The sequence below is a fragment of the Perca flavescens genome, chromosome 7 (assembly GCF_004354835.1).
Source record: "Perca flavescens isolate YP-PL-M2 chromosome 7, PFLA_1.0, whole genome shotgun sequence".
In the NCBI taxonomy this organism is placed as follows: domain Eukaryota; kingdom Metazoa; phylum Chordata; class Actinopteri; order Perciformes; family Percidae; genus Perca; species Perca flavescens.
This window is the reverse complement of record NC_041337.1, coordinates 25490702-25509593: the sequence shown is the minus strand read 5'-3', so window position 1 is coordinate 25509593 and position 18892 is coordinate 25490702. Positions and strand designations below refer to the sequence as shown.

At 39.4% G+C, this 18892-nt stretch overlaps 1 protein-coding gene across 1 annotated transcript; it reads left to right on the top strand.

The window, feature by feature from the left end:
- Positions 1 to 1116: 1116 nt before the first annotated feature.
- Positions 1117 to 16818, top strand: arih2 (ariadne homolog 2 (Drosophila)). Its single transcript, XM_028582794.1, has 15 exons — positions 1117 to 1263; positions 3249 to 3751; positions 6525 to 6592; positions 6839 to 6911; positions 7589 to 7730; positions 8978 to 9099; positions 9922 to 10031; positions 10878 to 10995; positions 11615 to 11665; positions 12423 to 12444; positions 13050 to 13201; positions 13725 to 13868; positions 14157 to 14225; positions 14323 to 14448; positions 14966 to 16818. The coding sequence occupies exons 2-15, from the start codon at positions 3485 to 3487 to the stop codon at positions 15035 to 15037; spliced, it is 1536 nt and encodes a 511-aa protein (XP_028438595.1). The 5' UTR covers positions 1117 to 1263; positions 3249 to 3484; the 3' UTR covers positions 15038 to 16818.
- The last annotated feature ends 2074 nt before the right edge of the window (positions 16819 to 18892 follow it).

Genomic DNA, 18892 nt, shown 5'->3' with positions numbered 1-18892 from the left:
TTACTATATTCGTGGGGTCCAAAAACCGGGGACTACAGTATACTTGTGGGGTCTGCACAGCCTCGTGGGGACCAAAATGCTGGTCCCCACGAGTTTGAAGGGCTGTTTGAGGGTTAAGACTTGGTTTTAGGATTAGGGTTAGAATTAGGTTATGGTTAGGGTGAGGGTAAGGGTTAAGGTTAGGCATTTAGTTGTGATGGTTAAGGTTAGGGTAAGGGGCTAGGGAATGCATTATGTCAATGACAAGTCCCCACAAAGATAGTAATACAGACATGTGTGTGTGTGTGTGTACGTGTGTGTACGTGTGTGTGTGTGTGTACGTGTGTGTGTGTACGTGTGTGTGTACAAGTCCAGCATAAACAAATATTGACTAATTACAATGGCCATGAGCCTAAAAATTCAATTATTGCTACACAAATGCAGGGCAATGAATTGTTTCTAAAGCCACCGGTCCTAATACCCTTAGAGCTATTAAACTTTGAGTGCAAATTTTCTATCCAGTTGCAGAGCCACAGCACCTAAAGTTTCAGTCCAACATGTGCCACGTGCAAGGAAAGTAACGAGCGGTTTAGACCTGCACATTTTTGATATGATAATGTCTACACTTCAAAATGTTCAGATGCATGTTTAAGTTGCAATATGAATATGTTTTCTATAAGAAATTTACACTAACCCATGTGAGGTAATTTGATTAATGAGGATTTGTGTATGGATGTGGAAACATTCCATGCCTGTAAGACGTTAAAAGATGTTGCTCCATTCTTGTAATACTGCTGAAGTATTAATGGACAGTATTAATGCATGAGTTGAAACGGCTGCTTGTCATAGAAGAGAGAGGAGACTGGCATGATAAACGCGGAAGTTATAAATTTGTGCACTTGTTTACGTGCTATCATTGCTTACCTGATTTTTGTAATCTACATTTTGTGAATAAAATAAAAAACAAAAAAAAAAAAAAAAGGGAAGGGGGGTGGGAGAGGGGCTAGTGTGTGTTGATTGATGGCGGGAAGAATTACAAACTGTATTAAAAGTTATACGTTTACATTACGTGTTTTAGTTATGAAATAAAAAAGTTTACATTGTTAATATATATAAGACAAAAAAAAGCTAAACGCGGAAGTGACGTCATTGATAAGTACCTCTGTAACTGTCGATCTTCCGCCTACCAGCCAAGCGGACGGAGTGTATCGCTTTGTGGATTTCCCCACACACAAAAAACACTCCTGGTTGATAACGCGAGCAGAGCCGACGCTTCTCTGAGAGGTAATTACCACCGACTTTAACCAGTGGAAGTCAATGCAGCAGTTGTATAAATGTGCCTGTTTACTTCCGAGCTTGAGGGCCTTGTTTACATCTCAATCCCCGGAGTAAAGTGGGTAAGAGGCGGCGGCGCAGTGGAAGACAACGATAAGGGGGTGGCTAACCGGGCTAGCGCTTATGTTGTAAATTGTTGGAGAACAAAATAAACTTTTTCTTAAGGGCTTTTGCTAGTATGCTCTAAAAATACCCAAACATTTAACTCGCCAAACTCGTGGGTTTGGCATTCCGTTACTTCGCTGCTGAATACAGCTAGCTTCCAGCACGCTAGCCAGGAAGCTAATCCGGCTAACCGTAAATTGGCCAGCCGTTCTGTGGATTGGATTTTACTGCCGTTTTTTAAATGTCTGCACCGAAGTCTGACCGAATGGCCGATGCCCAGCAACAACCAAGTCGTTTTTTGACGTTGCCCAATTCTTCCCCAAACATATTACTTCCCATCCCCCAAGCCGTGTTACCAAAACTGTGCTGAGTCGCCGTGATACAATAACGTTAACCTGGCAAGATGTGTGTCACCTAGTCGGCTGCCTATTTTTAGCTTGGACCGGACGGAATGCAAGCACCGGGGCCAGCTGGCAGCAGTCTTTCCCGACTAACCTTGTTTTTTATTCAGGTGGATATTTGCGAAGTCACATTTGATCCCCGGTGCCAGCAAACTACTTTGATCCGATGTTTTTTTTTTTTTTACCATAGTGGATACAAATCACATGTGAAAACAAGCCTACTTACGGCCTCTGTGATCAAAGTTTGTATCATCTTCAGAGTACACTCCCTTTAGTTATGGACTATGTTACATGATGCGAAGACACGTTTTGGTAAGGAGAAAAACACTACCCCAAAAAGCTACCCACCCACATAAAAAAACAAAACACAATAGGACAGTGATAAAACTACGCGGAAAGGGAACCCCCATTCTGACAAGGACATACAATTTGGTACAGCAATGCTGGGGAATTGTATTTCCACAATGCAGTTCTACATTCAAAGGAATTGTATTGCTTTGGCAAAGAGCAGGTTGATGTTGGGGTAAAACAAGGCAATAACTGACAATCTGTATGTAAAGGTGATGTTCAGTACTGAGTTTTTTTTTAACGGACAGTATTTTGAAAGCCATCATAGGAGAAATTTGTGTTTACAATGAATAAAGTTCAATGAGAAGATCCCCAGAATCATTAGATTAATAGACAAAATACATGTAAAAAGGTTTTAGCCCTTTCCTCTTTCCCATCATTTATATTATTATTCCAGTCATGCATTACTGCTTTGTTGTTGTGTGCTTGCAGTTGGTTTTAATTCCAATTGAGACATATTTTGTTGTCCTGTTATGTGCCCAATTTTACTTTACGGTTTGTCACCAAGTTAAGTACAATTACGGTTTGCATGTTTCCCTCATCCTTAAGGCTAAAGCATCGTCAGCTAATCCTCTAAACTGCGTTTTAAGCCTTAACCCATGCCTTGTGTCCCACACGTGTTTTATCAGATCTACAGTGTGGTAGGATTGAAAAATACAGGATGTATAGGCAAGAGCTGATGTAAAATCCTGTGTTTGTGAAGTTTAATCCAAAACTAAAGGCAGACATGAGCAGCAGAAGTAGGAGCAGCAGAAGTAGGGCCTGTCCAGCATGTTTAAATACATCTAGACAATACATTTGAATAGTTTGGGAAATATACCAAAAATATGGGCAGAATGTGGGGACATTTTTATCAGCCCAATTCAACATAGTCTAATCTTGCACTGTTACTTGATTCAGAATTTAATTAAAGATTTGCATTCAATTTATTAAAATATTAGGAATATCCTGCAGGAATAATTAACAACTGTGATCACTTATGCATGTTTTTCTTTCTTTCCCCCCCACTTTTTCCTGTATGACTTCACTTCTTTCTCTTCCTCACTTATTTATTCATTCCTTTTCTACTCTCCTCTTCAGTCTTTTTTTCTCCTCAGATCAACTTGTAACCAGCTTTCCAAATGAGTGACGGAGAGTGTGACTTCTTCTGCTTCTTCCGCTGTTGCTGAGCGCGCTCTCTACGCGCCTCAGGCAGACGGGAAGACGGGGTGTCTCTGACACAAGCAGGTGGAAAGAGGTGCAGGGAGAAACAGGGAGCTGGATCCGACAGGTAGGCGGGCCGTCTACCTGTGCGGGTGGTTGATTCAATCGATTGGATGTCTGTGGACATGAACAGCCAGGCGTCGGACAGCAACGAGGAAGACTTCGGAGTGAACTCTGGAGAAGAGGATGATGAGGACGATGGAGGAGAAGAGGAGGATCAGGGCGACCTTGAAACCTACTATGATGGTGTGGCCAGCGACGTTGAGCAACAGGGCGCGGACTCCTTTGACCCAGAGGAGTACCTTTTCACTTGTCTGACCTACAAAGAGAGTCAGAGGGTGTTGATAGAGGAGGTTAACACTGTGGCTGCTGCACTGAAGGTGAGCTTGTGTCTGTTGCTGGGTTGTGTGTGGCTGCACTGTCATAATCCTGAAAATGAATTCAAATGTTTTGTAGCATTTGGAAAAGCAAAAATGTTCATAACCTTTCACACAGACCTAGCTTTCAGACTTTATCTTCACAGGCCACCATACACTTTATACCGTATGACCACGAGTAAAGCAGTTCAAAGCAAAATTATGCTTTTCGCTGTGTATTGCACAAAACGGTAATAAGAACCACGCTGCGCAAAAGATAGAACAGACAGAGTCTGGTTATTCTTAATGGTCTCAGCAGGTTAAACCATGCTCCTACTGTCCATGATTAGGGCTACTGTGTGTTGTTCTCAATCTAATTGACATATTTTTCAGTCATAAGAGGATTACACGAGAATTAAATAGCAAAGCTCATTAATGGAAATAAAATGGTAATTCCTGCTCTGAGAATACAAAGTCATTTAAATAAGTGATCACAAAAGAAGTTGAAGGCAACACTAAGTTTGTACCCAATTGTGTCTGTGAGGGCATACGTTATTGTTGTGGTAAAGTTTACTGTTTGTCCACAGTAGAATGACAACTTTCGGATTTACTTATTCAATTGTTCCCGAAAAGCAAATGCCACCTTAACATTGTGTGTATCAGGGTCGCTTTAGGGTCTACAGTAAATTTTGTATCAAATAGAAGTATGAGTTTCCAAAGTACCACAAGACTACTTATATGTACAGCGAGTCCTGATAGTCACTACCTGAGTTGCTAATGCATTTGTTCCAAAATTTTGCAATGTAGCAACAAGGAAAGAATCACCTCTCTCCAAATAAAGAAAAAATGCTTTACCAAAAATGGTAATGTTTTATTATCTTTATCAAACTTTTGTGTGCATGGCTGCCCTTAGTTGGTTAAGGTTATGTTTCTATTAAAACGATCAGCCTGCAACAGTTGAGTGAGTATACTCTCACAACGGGCAAATTACTGTATAATCTGTCTGACGGTTTACATTGTTCTGAGTGCACACATTAATATTAATGCATTCAGAAAGACACAAGGAGACTGACTCAGTGATCATGAGGTTTCTATCGTGTTAAACATGTCCTTTCATGCTTTACAATAGGCCCTTTTCAGAGATGACATTTTGACTTGTCACTGTAGGAAAAGTAATGGTGTAACAATCAAATTAATGTTTTCTGAATTCAATTTAACTGCTTTAGTTTCAGGCTGCTGTATTGTGCATGCTGGCTCATGTCACACTGCCATAGGACACATGTATAGAACAGAGCCATCATAAATGCTATCAGTAACACTGTGCAAAATGTTTGCTGTGAAAAGGACCTATGAGTAGTAGAGGTGTGAATCTTCACTGATCTTTCAATTACGATTATCAGGTCTTCGATTCGATATCACGATGCGTCAAATACATTTTTCTATAAATGTCACACTGCCATTAATTATTACCAATTCACACTTGTCAATTAATTATTAAAGCCATGTAGGATATTTAATTCATAGCTTTTCAAGCTTCATAAACAAAACATTCTGCAGTGCTCTAATACTAAATAAATTGGATACATAAAACTACAGCACTGAGCACATGGCACTTCCTGAATGTGCAAAACATAACAGAATATGTAAACAGAAAGGTTGTTAGGCATACATTAAATTGTAGGCATACATTAAATTGTAAACAGAAATAATCGATTATGGCCCGCCCGATTATCGATGCAGCATCGTCCACGATTCGATGCATTGATTATATGATTATATGATTAATTTCTTAATTATTCTTTTTATTCAGTCAACATGCTGTTTTGCAGTAACTTACTTCACACTTGTACATAATTATACATATTCACACCTGTGAGCAGCACAGCACAACGGTCTTCTGTTAGCAGAACTGAGCAGCTCCCAGAGGAGCAGTTTGTGTTTCTTGATGGCAGTAGGTGAACAAAGGTAGCACTTCTCAGTTTTTTCTCATTTGACTGGACTGATGACTAATATGAGCCATATATGCCTGGCCTGTAGTGCTAGGTAATATGCTAAAGTAACACTATATAGCTTACTTATTAGTTATAGTTATATTACAGTTATATTCCTGTCTCATCTAATATTCACTGTACAGTTACAGCTGAGAAAATACATCAAGTCATCAGCAGGGATGTCAGTGCCTGAACTACATTTCGGTTTTTCTAGCCATATAATTCATTAATCAAGATAAAGGGGTGTTAATAGAGTTGGGGCAGCTTTTTGTTTTGAAATGTTGTATGTATGGAATACATTTTTTAAATTTTTTTTATTAAATGAATAAACAAAGCTACCTATTTGTTTAATTGATGGCTGCTGATCTTGTAGTTTATATAATGTCACAGTCCAAAGTGAAGTCTTCAAGTAGCTTATTGTCATGGCAGTGATCAATAAAGCAAATGGTATTAAATTATAAAAGTATAAAACAAAAGTAAAACTTTACCTTTTGAGAAACTGTAATAACCTTTTAGGTTTTTACTCAGTTGTAAAAATTGTCATTGAAACATTTTGGTTGTTTTTTGTTGAAGTTACTTGCTTTATTTGAAACCTTGCGTTATAAGTGTTGACAGCATAGTCAGAATTATCAATTATTTCCTCCTCATGAAGAAGGAAGTGCTATTATTATGCAGTAAAATTACAGTAAAAAAAAAAAAAAAACTTTTATTTATTTTTATATATTTATTTTTTGGGGGTATATATAAGAGCTGTGTATCATTGCAGATTAGCTGCCAAGTCACTCATGTGTCCCTTTCTCTCTCAGGTTTTACCAGCAGTAGCAAAACTGATCCTGGTGCATTTGCACTGGCAGGTTTCACAAATACTGGACAGGTATGACCTTCTGCTCCTTCATCCTCCCTTTCTCCACTTTTTTTCCCTCCATAATTTTTATTCTCTTAATTCCGTCATCTTTTACTTTTCTCCTGTACCTTCTTCTCCTCACTCTCCTGGCTCTCTTTTCCTTATTATCTTTCTATGATTTCTGTCTCTCTACTTCTCATTTCTTTGCATTGCAGTTTTATATATTTTGGTTTCTCATCCTTGAATAACCCTTGGTTTTCTCCATGTTCCCCACAGATATAAGTCCAACTTGTCTCTGCTGTTGTCGGATGCTCAGGTCCAGCCCAGCAGCACCTGCAGATCAGTCCCGGTAAGTAACAGGCCACATGCAATAAATGAGGGCTTATACACACAGATACTGTTTACATGCTTTGTTCATACCTCTTTGTTCCGATTTTTTTTTTTTTATATCATTCATATCTTGTGACCTCGCTACGACTTACTATAACGCTGTTCATTGGTTACTGGCTTGGTTCTTGAAGCATTCGTCCGTCCTTTGTGTGAACATTACTTTGAGTAAAACCTTTCAGGCTGTACATAATGTAAAAGCCATAATAAAGAAATAAAATCCTTTACAAAATTGTTTACTGTAAGGACAAATTGTCATCTGATTTCAAACATGCAGCAGTTTGATTCAGTTGATGAATTGGTTAGTTGTTTGGCAAAAGAATATATGGACATTTTGGTCATTGACTAACCATTTAAATAATTTATTAGGATAAAGTCCCAAACATTTCTTGGTTACAGCTTCTCAAATGGGAGGATGTGTTTCTGTTCTCAATTTCTCTTTATTAGAATTAAAGAAATTCAGTGTAGACATTTTGAAAACATCACTGTGGTAACATGAGATGGCAATATAGCATTATTGTGTTTATATACTAAGCAATCAGTTGATTTAATAATTTAAAAAAAGCATATCAAGGTTTTGTATTTAGGGCTCCAGTGCAGATTGTGTTTGACGACATGTTCATGATTTCTGCGTTTCAGGTCCCTCAGTCCCTCCAGTGTGGTGTGTGTCTACAGGTTGTATGGAGAGACTCCCTGCTGGCACTGCCCTGCCAGCACTCTTTCTGCAAGGCATGCTGGGAGCAGCACTGCACTGTCCTGGTCAAAGATGGCATTGGAGTGGGTGAGTGTTTGTGTGTGTCTGTGTAGTCATCAAAGCTGGTATTAGAGTGGGTGAGTCACACTTTGTTTGATGTGAGCTCGTAAGTGCCTGTTCATGTGTGTCTGTATGTCCTTGTATTTATGTGTTGGTGTGTGTTTATCCGCTCAGGGTTTTATCAGTTTCAGCCTCTGATCCTTTTGGAAGTTTATTTTAGCCTATGCTTTTCTGCCAGACGAGCATGGTTTGAAGTCTGGTATTTGGTTTAACAAGGTGAGTTTGTGCGCCTGGATGGCTCAGTTGGTGGAGTGGGCGCACATGTATAGAGGTTTGCTCCTTGATGCAGCGGACCCGGGTTCGGCTCCGACCTGCGGCCCTTTGCTGTAAATTACTATGGATCCTGGCTGGATGCAGCGTTTTCTCTAGGTTTGCGGGAAGACTTCGGTGCATGATTTGGCGGGGGGGGGTTAGGGTCCTCCTGCAAGACAATGTTAGATTTTTGGAAAAGCTACAGCAGATGATAAATAAATAACACTTAAAAAGCTTAAAGACAAAACTTGCGAAAGAAGTCTACTGGGGGGCCAACTACAATCATTAGATCTGAGAAAAGTCAATTTGTGTGTGTGTGTGTGTGTGTGTGTGTGTGGGGGGGGGGGGGGGGGTGTCTGGTGTAAAATGTACCTGGCAGGCATACTGCTAACTATGATTATTAGTGTGTCTAAAGAGAGAAAGAAAGTATGCTTGTGTCAGCAAGAGACCAGATAGAAGTGTGGGTGTGTACACAGATAGTTATATTTTGTACAGTATGATGTATTTGTGTGGTAAAGTGCATACAATTTACCAGATTCCCTGTTCTTAAGTTGTGAGTGTGTGGGAGCACCAGTGCTTTTGTATGTGTGTATTTGAATGCAGTAACCCATTCTCCCTGATAGTCGGTCCACGTAACCGTAAATGTGTTTTCTCTATCGAGAGTCCTTCTGAGCCTGATATGTGTTTATCAGCTGTACGAAGGACACATTTATGATGAAAGGTGACCCCGATCCAGTATCTGGGTCACTGTAACACTAAACCAGCCCACTTAAACCAAACACAACTGGAGGAACTTTCTTAGTCACAGACAAAGTCAAAATGATGGGTGTAGTTTGTTGCTGCATTAGTAAAGAAACCCACAAACAGCAGCTGCAGCCTATGTAGGTCAGTGTGTACATGTTGGCTCTCTCACTATCCCAAGTCAGTGATTTAAGAGTGTGTGTGTGTGTGTGTGTGTGTAGGTATCACGTGTATGGCTCAGGACTGTTCCCTGCAGATGCCAGAAGACTTTGTCCTGCCACTGCTGCCAGGAGAGGAGCTGAAGGACAAATACAGACGCTACCTCTTCAGAGACTATGTCGAGGTGTGTCTCCGTGTGCTAAATCTGTTTGCTTAGATGCTGCGTCAAGTGCTGCATGTGCAGCAAATGAGATGTCAGAGGCATGTGGAAAGGGAGTGTGAAGGAGAGAAACTCTTTAAGCCGCCAGGCTTTCAACACACTGGCGGAAACCCTGCAGCATTAAATCTGAATCCTCTCTAAATGTATTTATGCGAATTATGATATCTCTAATTAGACATTTGCGCTTTCTGAAAGGATCATCCACCCAAATAACAAAGAAAATAATTTTCCGTTTTTTATTTACCAAGGTTTTGAGATAACCTGTGTCTGAGCTTTCTGCCTCCAAGTGAGGTGAATGGAAATTGTAATAATGTAATAATATTGAAAAAATTAAACCCACCTTTTCCCAGAAACAATATCCCTGATACTCGGGATGATCCACAGAATACTATTTTCATCACTCCACCCAACCACTTTTGTGGGGGAATCAACTCTTTAACCCTTGTGTTGACTTTGGGTCACATTGACCTGTTTTCAATTTTTGTTTTATATCAGAAAAGATGGGACAGATGGGAAGAAAAATGTAACAATTTAAAACGTTGGAAAAGGCAAAAACAAACTGCGTCAAAAAAAACCCTGCACTGCTATGGTTAATCCAAGGCACCTTCCAGCAGGTTTTATCCAGGGATTGGCAATTATCATAATCACCATTGTCATGATGCGTTTGTTAATTTTGACATTCTTTTTGTTACTTAAGCTTTGTCTGTCTCTGTCTCTCTCTCTTGCTCGCTCCCCCCCCCCCCCTCCCTCCTCCCCCCTCTCTCCCTCCCTCTCCCCGTCCCACAGAGTCATTTCCAGTTGCAGTTGTGTCCAGGTGCAGACTGTCCCATTGTCATCAAGGTGCAGGAGCCCCGGGCACGCAGGGTGCAGTGTAGCCGCTGCAGTGAAGTCTTCTGGTAGGACTCGCACACAAAAACAGCACACTGATAGTAACAATTTCACAAAAACTACAGTATTAATAGGGCTGGGTACCGAACGTCTTTGTGGTTAATGGATGTTTGTTGATGTTGAAATGGATTTTAAAACATATGGTATCGAAAAAAGTATCGTTAGGAACCGGCATCAAAACTGAGGTATCGAAATTGGCACTGGATCGAAAGATTTTGAACGATACCCAGCCCTAAGTATTAAGTTCTACTATTGTTTGACTATGGTCAGATTATTGTTGCTTGCCCGCTGGCTTTAAAACAGGGTTGTACGCATTTTTCTCATCGACTCTGAATCTTTGTTTGTTAAAGCAGTTACAGATCTTTGCAATTTCCCTTTTTTTTTTTTTTTTTTTTTTTTTGGGGCGCAAGGTAGCTCATCTGGTAGAGCACGCACCCATATAAAGAGGCTCAGTCCTTGAAGCAGTGGCTACAAGTTCAGTTCCGACCTGCAGCCCTTTGCTGCATGTCATTCTCTCTCTCTCTCTCTCTCTCTCTTTCTTTCTTTCTTTCTTTCTTTCTTTCTTTCTTTCTTTCTTTCTTTCTTTCTTTCTTTCTTTCTTTCTTTCTTTCTTTCTTTCTTTCTTTCTTTCTTCCCTCCCCCCCCTTGGCTGAATTTGAATGTCCTGAGTATCCGATAAAGAATAAGGGAAAAAAAGTTTAAAAAAAAGAGACAGCTGAGCATTTAATTTACTTCAACACACCACGTTCCCTTATTTATTTAAGCTCTGTAACTGACCACTAGTAAAATATTATGATTTCAGAATCGGTCCAGAATTTGTCCTCACTGCTGTATTTTCTTTTTCTCTTTCTTAGTTTTAAATGCCGTCAGATGTACCATGCACCCACAGATTGTGCAACAATCCGGAAATGGCTGACCAAATGTGCAGATGATTCCGAGACGGCTAACTACATCAGCGCACACACTAAAGATGTATGATGAAACTATACGTGTACACATCTATACACGCATATAGTCATGCACATACACAAGCACTGGTGTGTCTACATACTTGCACACATACTATATTTTGGATGGACACTAACGATCAGGGCTGACAGTTTGAAAATGCATAAAAACGTATATTACTTATCTATAATACAGTGCTGTAACCTGTCACAATTTACATTGTCAAATTCAATTGGATGTCTTTTTTTTTTTTTTTTTTTTTTTTTTTTTTTTTCTTTCTTTCATTTTTTTAACAGTCTTGCATTTTTCCCACACAGACTAAAGAGCTGCAAGCTGCAAACGGCTGTTTCTAAGCTCCTCCCCCTGATCATTTTGACAGGGAATCCTTCATAAATGTAAAACATATTCAGCGCTCTGCTTGTGCTACACTCTTATGCAAGTGCTCTGATTAATACATGTGTTATATGTTTTTTTATATATATATTTGATAGATAGATAGATAGATAGATAGATAGATAGATAGATAGATATAGCGCCTATATATATGGCTGATTTATTTGGAGGGAGAAAGCAAGTAACTTTATGTAATACTCTATCGACTATTGGGGGTCACCTCTAATTTGTATGTGTATTTCTCCTCTAGTGTCCTAAGTGCAATATCTGCATTGAGAAGAACGGAGGGTGCAATCACATGGTGAGTTAGAAATAAAAATCACCCTTTCCTAGTATACAGGAGATGCTAAAAATATATTCATATTCTGAGTGCCGCAGTTCTCAAATTTAATAGTTTGACACTTGGTTAGATCACTCCTCAGATATGTTACCTGCTATATACTGCTTTTATCATACAGTTTCTAAGCTGTATGTATGACAAAGCAGTTGTGTTAAATCAAGCACTAAATGGTTTTGTATGAAAACATTCAGCGGCTGATTTTTCTGATTCATAAAAAATGTGACTTTATATCAGAATTCATAGGATCTGGCGTTGTGGAGATTAGCCGCAGGGTTGTGCAGCGGTGTGGGTGTGTTGTGTTTTTTTCTTTTTAAGCCATGCTGCTAGTATGCTGGGTCCTACAAGTAATTGAGTGATTAAAAAAAACACATTTACTTTCAATAACTAAACAGGACACAAGGTCTATCAGAACAGTGGGTTTTAAACTGGTGCACAAGGCCAAATTGAGTGACTACACGTGAAACAATAACGTTACACTCTAGTCCGTTGTGTTGTGTCCAGTCTGATCGCCGGTTACGGGATTGGCCACCGCAGCATGATGTCGGGTTGCGTTTCTCCAAAATGTTGAATCCTTAACAGACTACCCACTCAAATGAATCGGAGGACTGGCGTTTTCGCCACAGCGCCTGATCTAGTCTGAATGCCGCCTTACGTGGTTGTTTTGTCATGTTTCTGGTTCACTTAACTTGACTTCCTCCTCTGTCTTTGTTTATTTCAGCAATGCTCCAAGTGCAAACACGGTAAGTAGTTTGTCTCAGTTTCACACCTCCAGTATTATCCAGTAATGCATGAACTCACTGTTCTGGGAGGCCCTTTATATCCACCTAGTGGCATAATGCAACACACAAAAAGCAGCCATCCACAGTAATTAGAGGATGAGATAACTTCCAAGAAATTCAAAGTGAAAGTTGACGCTTGGTTATAATAAGTCTTGTTATTCTTCTTCTTTTTTTTTTTTTTTTTTTTTTTTTGCATCTTTTGGGTAATGGTGGCAGCTGCCATTCTTAAAGGAGCATATAGTTGAGTACCCATCGTATATTTACAAAAAAAAGCTAAATAACTTCTGATGCTATAGCTTGAGTATTGTTTTTCTTCTCCTTCTTTATTAGTTAGATTTGGTAATTTAGATAAGGAATTATCTAATTATTGGTTAGTCATCTGGGGAAATGGATAATATATGACCAACCGCAGCCAATATCAACCAGTTTAGACTGGCTGTAGACTTAAGAATGGAGCTGACTCTTTTAGGCTGTTCCATGATACACACAATGGGTCACTTACTGTACATACTGTGTAATTTATGTAGTGGGGGGTCCATAAATGTGTGTTTTGTGTTTCCTGAAAGACTTCTGCTGGATGTGTCTTGGTGACTGGAAGACTCACGGCAGTGAATACTACGAGTGCAGCCGCTACAAAGAGAACCCTGATATAGTCAACCAGAGCCAGCAGGCTCAGGCCAGAGAGGCCCTGAAAAAATACCTGTTCTACTTTGAGAGGGTGAGTCTTTTTGGATCCCCATTTATATTTGGCTCTAAAAAAACATTAACATTTATTAAGAGCAAAAATGTTTCCTGAATAAAAGTAAAGGTTGAAAAGCTCTGCAGCTGTGTTTATTTCGTCCCTCTGGACAAATAAACACTTTTCTACCTTTCTTATGTTCTTTCTTTGTTTCTACTCAAATGCTGAGACTGGTGGAAAAATCTGTGGAGCCTGGGATTCAACGTCCCAAAACCCTGCATTACATAAACTAGGAACATATGAAAGATTTTCATTTTTTGGGGATTTGAGGGAGATTAGCTCATAACAGATTTTGTCCTGCACTCTTGTATAAAAGTTTTTAGGGACGTCTGTGTCGAAAGCCATTCTCAGGACAAAAATATCACAGCACACTGTCATAAGCTTGCAAATGGAACATTTTATAAACACCGACGTTTCAATACAGCGTAGCTCTAGATCTACAGGAGGAATATTTGTTCTGTATTTCATTATTTTCATTTCTTTTTTATCTTTGCCCAACCAGTGGGAGAATCACAACAAGTCTCTGCAGTTGGAGGCTCAGACGTACCAGAGGATCCAGGAGAAGATCCAGGAGAGAGTGATGAACAACCTGGGAACCTGGATTGACTGGCAGTACCTGCATAACGCTGCAAAGCTACTGGCTAAGGTACTCTCACACTTAAGTGTGTGTGCGTGCGTGCGTGCGTGCGTGTGTGTGTGTGTGTTGCAGAGGTAATAAGTAAGTAATGAGAGGGTAAAGCAGAAAGAGTACGAGACGGACACAAATGACTTAAAATATGACATGCATTTATTTGTCTTAGGTGTAATATTATCAATTCAGTCTCTTGTAGATAACAGTGCAATGGTAGAATCAGAGGAAGATCATGTTGATAAATTATCAAGGTGTGTTTCTTAATTCTGACACTCACTTTGTGTCTTGTCTATTTGTTTCCAGTGTCGCTACACACTGCAGTATACGTACCCTTACGCCTATTACATGGACTCTGGCCCACGCAAGAAACTGGTGAGAAACCTCTTTCCATGCCTGTTCATTATTGCAGAACACTCATTGTAAAATAATGTAGTAACTTAATTAATGGTGTTAACGGTTTTCTCTGTAGTTTGAGTACCAGCAGGCCCAGCTGGAAGCAGAAATAGAAAACCTGTCGTGGAAGGTGGAGCGGGCTGACACCTATGAGAGGGGAGTGGTGGGAGGCGAGGGAGAGCTCAGCGCCAGTGACAGAGGGGTAAGAGCTATTGGATGGATATTTGATATAGACCTTCATGTCTCCCTCAGGATGATTTTATAATAACTTTGGTGATCCTCCGACTGTTCATCTAAGGCTGTCACCAGGTCAAGCGTTTAATTTGTCCAGTACCTTGGTTGATGACTTAATGCCTGCGAAGCTAATGCCGTTCCCATCAGCCTCAGCTGCACTTTGTGAATAGTGCTGGTAATTAGAACATTTTAGCATGCTAACGCACTAAACTAATATGGTGAACCTGGTAACTATTATACCAGCATCATTGGGAGCATGTTAAGCATTCCGAGATTAACATTTAGCTCTAAGCTCCACTGTCTACATGGCTGTAGACTCTTAGTTCATTTCTTTAAAAAGTAAAGAATTGAAAAAGAAGTATAGCCGAGGAATCACAATTGACTTTTCACTTGGTCGATGTTTTGTTTTGGAAGTGTCTTTAACAATAATAATTGATTTTGTTTCGTCTGGGTTTTTTTTTTTTTTTTTTTTTTTTTTTTTACAGGATCTGGAGAATCAGATGCATATTGCTGAGCAGAGGCGCCGCACGCTGCTGAAGGATTTCCATGACACCTGAAGCTCCATCGCGACTGCAAAGCACCAGCATCTCCCTCCTTACATCCTTCCTTTCTTCTTTGCCTCCTGCCTTTGCTTCCCTCCATGACCATCCCTCGGTGAAGTCTCATGCTGACCCCTCCTTTTTGCTTCTCTACACTCGCTCGTTCGCTTCTTTTGGTCGTTCCCTCCTCTCACTCCCATCATGCTGCAGAGTAACATCATGGCACGATTGTTTCTTCCCTTCCTCTTCTCCTCCTCAACTCATTTACATGTTTTGGCTCCAGATCACTACATTCACCGTGGTTACGCTTGTTGCAGCTTTTTTTTCTTTCAGATCTAATCCTAAAGGTCCAATTTTGAGGTTGTGTCTGAAAACAGTGGGTATACTTTTAAAGCCACATTAAGCTTTTATACTCTGACACGAGCAGATAAAGATTTGTTGAAAAGAGCGGTTATTCTCAAACATTATTCCTGTGATGCTGGAATAATCATTAGAGAGAAAAGGTAAAATGATGCAGAAGCTTTTGTTAAGCAGACAAAGAAGATGTGGGAGATAGAATACGCTTTCTTTCAGGAGACTGTGCTGATTGTGGATCTGTATTTGGTGGTTTCACATAGACTACAATGACTAGGGGGCACTTGCTGGCAGTTGTACTTGTAGTACTTACTGGATTGACCTGAACACATGCAAAGTAGATTTTTTTTTTCTTTTCTTTTTTTTTCCCAAACATTTAAATTTAAGTTACCTCTCCTAAGCTGCAGAAGGTTAATAGACATGAATAAGAAATTGATTACAGCAAAGATGATGATGTAGTAGTTGTGGAAGGTTTAATGAAAGAAGCTGTGTCTAGTGGAGTGTGAAATGTGTCACTGCCCTGACTTTGTTTTATCAACAGGATAGGGGCAACTTCACACAGCCCAATGAAGAATTCTCAATGGCAGTTTATGGAGACCTTTCATTGTAAAGGTGCTTTATTTCTGCCATAAATGTGTATATGGTGTGTTTACTGTGGAAAAAAATGGTGACCTCAGAGTCCCACATACTCCTCGAAATGAACAAAATACAGTATTTTCCTACTTATGATGCATGTTTATGTAAACAAAGTACAAAAGAATAAGATGAATGTTTAAAAGACAACTTTTTTTATACATATAGATTCTGTTGCCAGTGTTTCACAATAAACACACCTTCCCCCTTTGTTTGTTTGTGTTAGTACCTAACCTGACCTACAGCTACGACTGCCAGCAAATAGTTGCTAGTCATTATGGTCGAAGTAAAACCGCTAAGTCCCATTCTTGTCTCTTTACATTCTCCTACTGATGATGTTGCTTGATTTTGTTCAGCTAGTGTAGATCCAAACCAGTGTGAGCCAGACCTTCTTCATAAAAATCTAACATTTGCACCTCCACTGATCCGATGATGAACTTAAGTGTACTCTCAGCCGTTTGTGCACACGACAGCACCCCCCGCCACCCCTGATATTGACACAGCATTTGCACGCACATACCATGTACACATTGACACACTCGTGCTCAAACACTCCGCTGCAGAAAATAAACGTTAACAGTTAATCTGTCTCCTTTCCCCATCTTGTGCTGTCTTCTCTTTCTTTACCTTCATCCCCTCACTTTATTTTGCTCTTTATTTTCTCCTTTCTTCCTTCTCACATTGTTCACTTTTCTTCTGGAAAATGGCTGTTGATAGATCGTTAAAAAAAAAAAATACAAAAAAATTGTTGTAATTTTCAACGGTTGTACATTAATACAGAAATAGAGTTACTGAGAGTTTTTAAAACCGGACCCTGTCTCTCGTGTGTTCATTACACATACGATCTTACACAAACACAAGATCAAACCCTTTGGCTTTTACTTCATTTTAGGTCGATAGGAGTCAAGTAAATGTAATGTGTTCCATAAACGTAATAGGGTGTTTGTCTAAAGTGGTGGTTATTAACAAGACAAAATGTGATGTGTTAACGATTATCGTAGGATAATATTTCTTGCTCCCCTTAACAGGAGGTTCATATAACCCTTTTGAGAGTTTCAACTCCTAAATTTAAGAATAACCTCCCCAACAACAAAACCACCTGGAGACTCAGATTTTGGCAGAATAAACTACTAACTTTGGGAGATAAAAATGCAGCTGAGATTTATAAATGCAACCTTGTTTTTGAAGACAGTGGCAGACCCATTGGTCATAATGAACTTCATTTAATGTTGGTATGAGTATACAATCTTAGGAGAAATGACAGATACATGCTATGTCTAATCACTGTTTTAAAGTATAGTCTATATTGTGATTAAATATTGATTAGGGAAGAATTTCTTAGGATTATTAAAATGTTTCCATCGTACTGCCCAGCACTCAAATGTGCTACTCATTGATTTCATTGGGACTTCAGACTTGTACATTCTACAAATTTAAAATATTTATAATTTTTTTCTCAAGTCACTACTGCAGTCACATATTGACATGCTGCAGAAACCTGGGCCACTTCTGACATCATCAGATTGGCACCTATTTTCTTGCAGGGCCTAGGGTGTCTGCCACAGCCTAATATAGTTGTTATTGTGTGCCAAGATGGTATTAACTGATCCACTACTCTGCCTGACCTTATGTGTTTGTGACCCAGTTTCACCTTCACACATGGAGTTTGGGGAGGATTGCACCCTCAAGTGTTTATTCCAAAACAGTACAGGTAGGCACTTTCCATTATACAACCGCTCAATGAGCTGTAGAATGTTTGGAAACCACTGTAAAATAGAATGTGTTCAGATAAAGTGGGACACATTTTGCATTTCTGAAAATCCCCCAACCTTTCTAAATGACAGTCCAGAATACAGTATTGTTTTTGGAGATGCAATATATTTGTAACTGCAAACTATTAAAATTAGGTCATCTTGATACCACAGTTACAGGATCCATCAAACACCTGTTTGTTTTTTTTAACAGTGGTGGAAAGTGACTAAGTACATATACTCAAATACTGTACGAAAGTACGATTTTTAGATACTTGTACTCTACTTGAGTTTTTTTCATTTTCTGCTACTTTGTACTTCTTCTACACCAGGCTACATTTCAGAGGGAAATGTTGAACTGTTTACTCATTGATTTAAAAACATTAATTATGTGGCTGGATCGGCTCAGTGGGTAGAGCAGGTGCACATGTACTTGGAGGTTTATTCCTCGATGCAGAGGTCCAGGGTTTGAATCCGACCGGTGATGATTTCCTGCATGCCTTCCCCCTTTCTCACCTAGCTGTCCTAACAAATAAAGGCGGAAAAGCCCAAAAAATAATCTTTAAAAGACATGCTAGTTACTTTACAGATTCTGATAATAAAAAAAAAAATACAATCAACTCATGAATAATGGCGTATTATCATAGAATAAACTGTTCAGCACTATAAAGTACTTAAAATGAGCTCCACCTTTACCCGCTACAACATAAAGCATTAATAATTAATCATTAATCATAATCAATAATATACCTTATAATAAAAGGAGCCATTCTGCTTTATGAGTACATTCACTTGCTACTTAACAATTGTGTTTTGATGCTAATTCTTGTGTAAGTGACATTTAAATTTTTGGGCATTTCTGCCTTTATTGGATAGGAAAGCTGAGATATGAAAGGGGTAGGACTTGAACGCTGGACCTTCTGCATCGAGGAATAAATCTCTGCTTATGTGCGCCCGCTGTACCAACTGAGCTAACCGGCCACTCCACCCCTGATTTAGCCAAATAGCAGCAGTATATGTACTGTGACGCAAAGCATGCATGGATTTTAAGCTCTGTATGTTCCACTGAGTTGACTTTTCTTCAGATATGACTGTAAAATAGTAATTACTTCACATTTTCAATAACTTTCATATT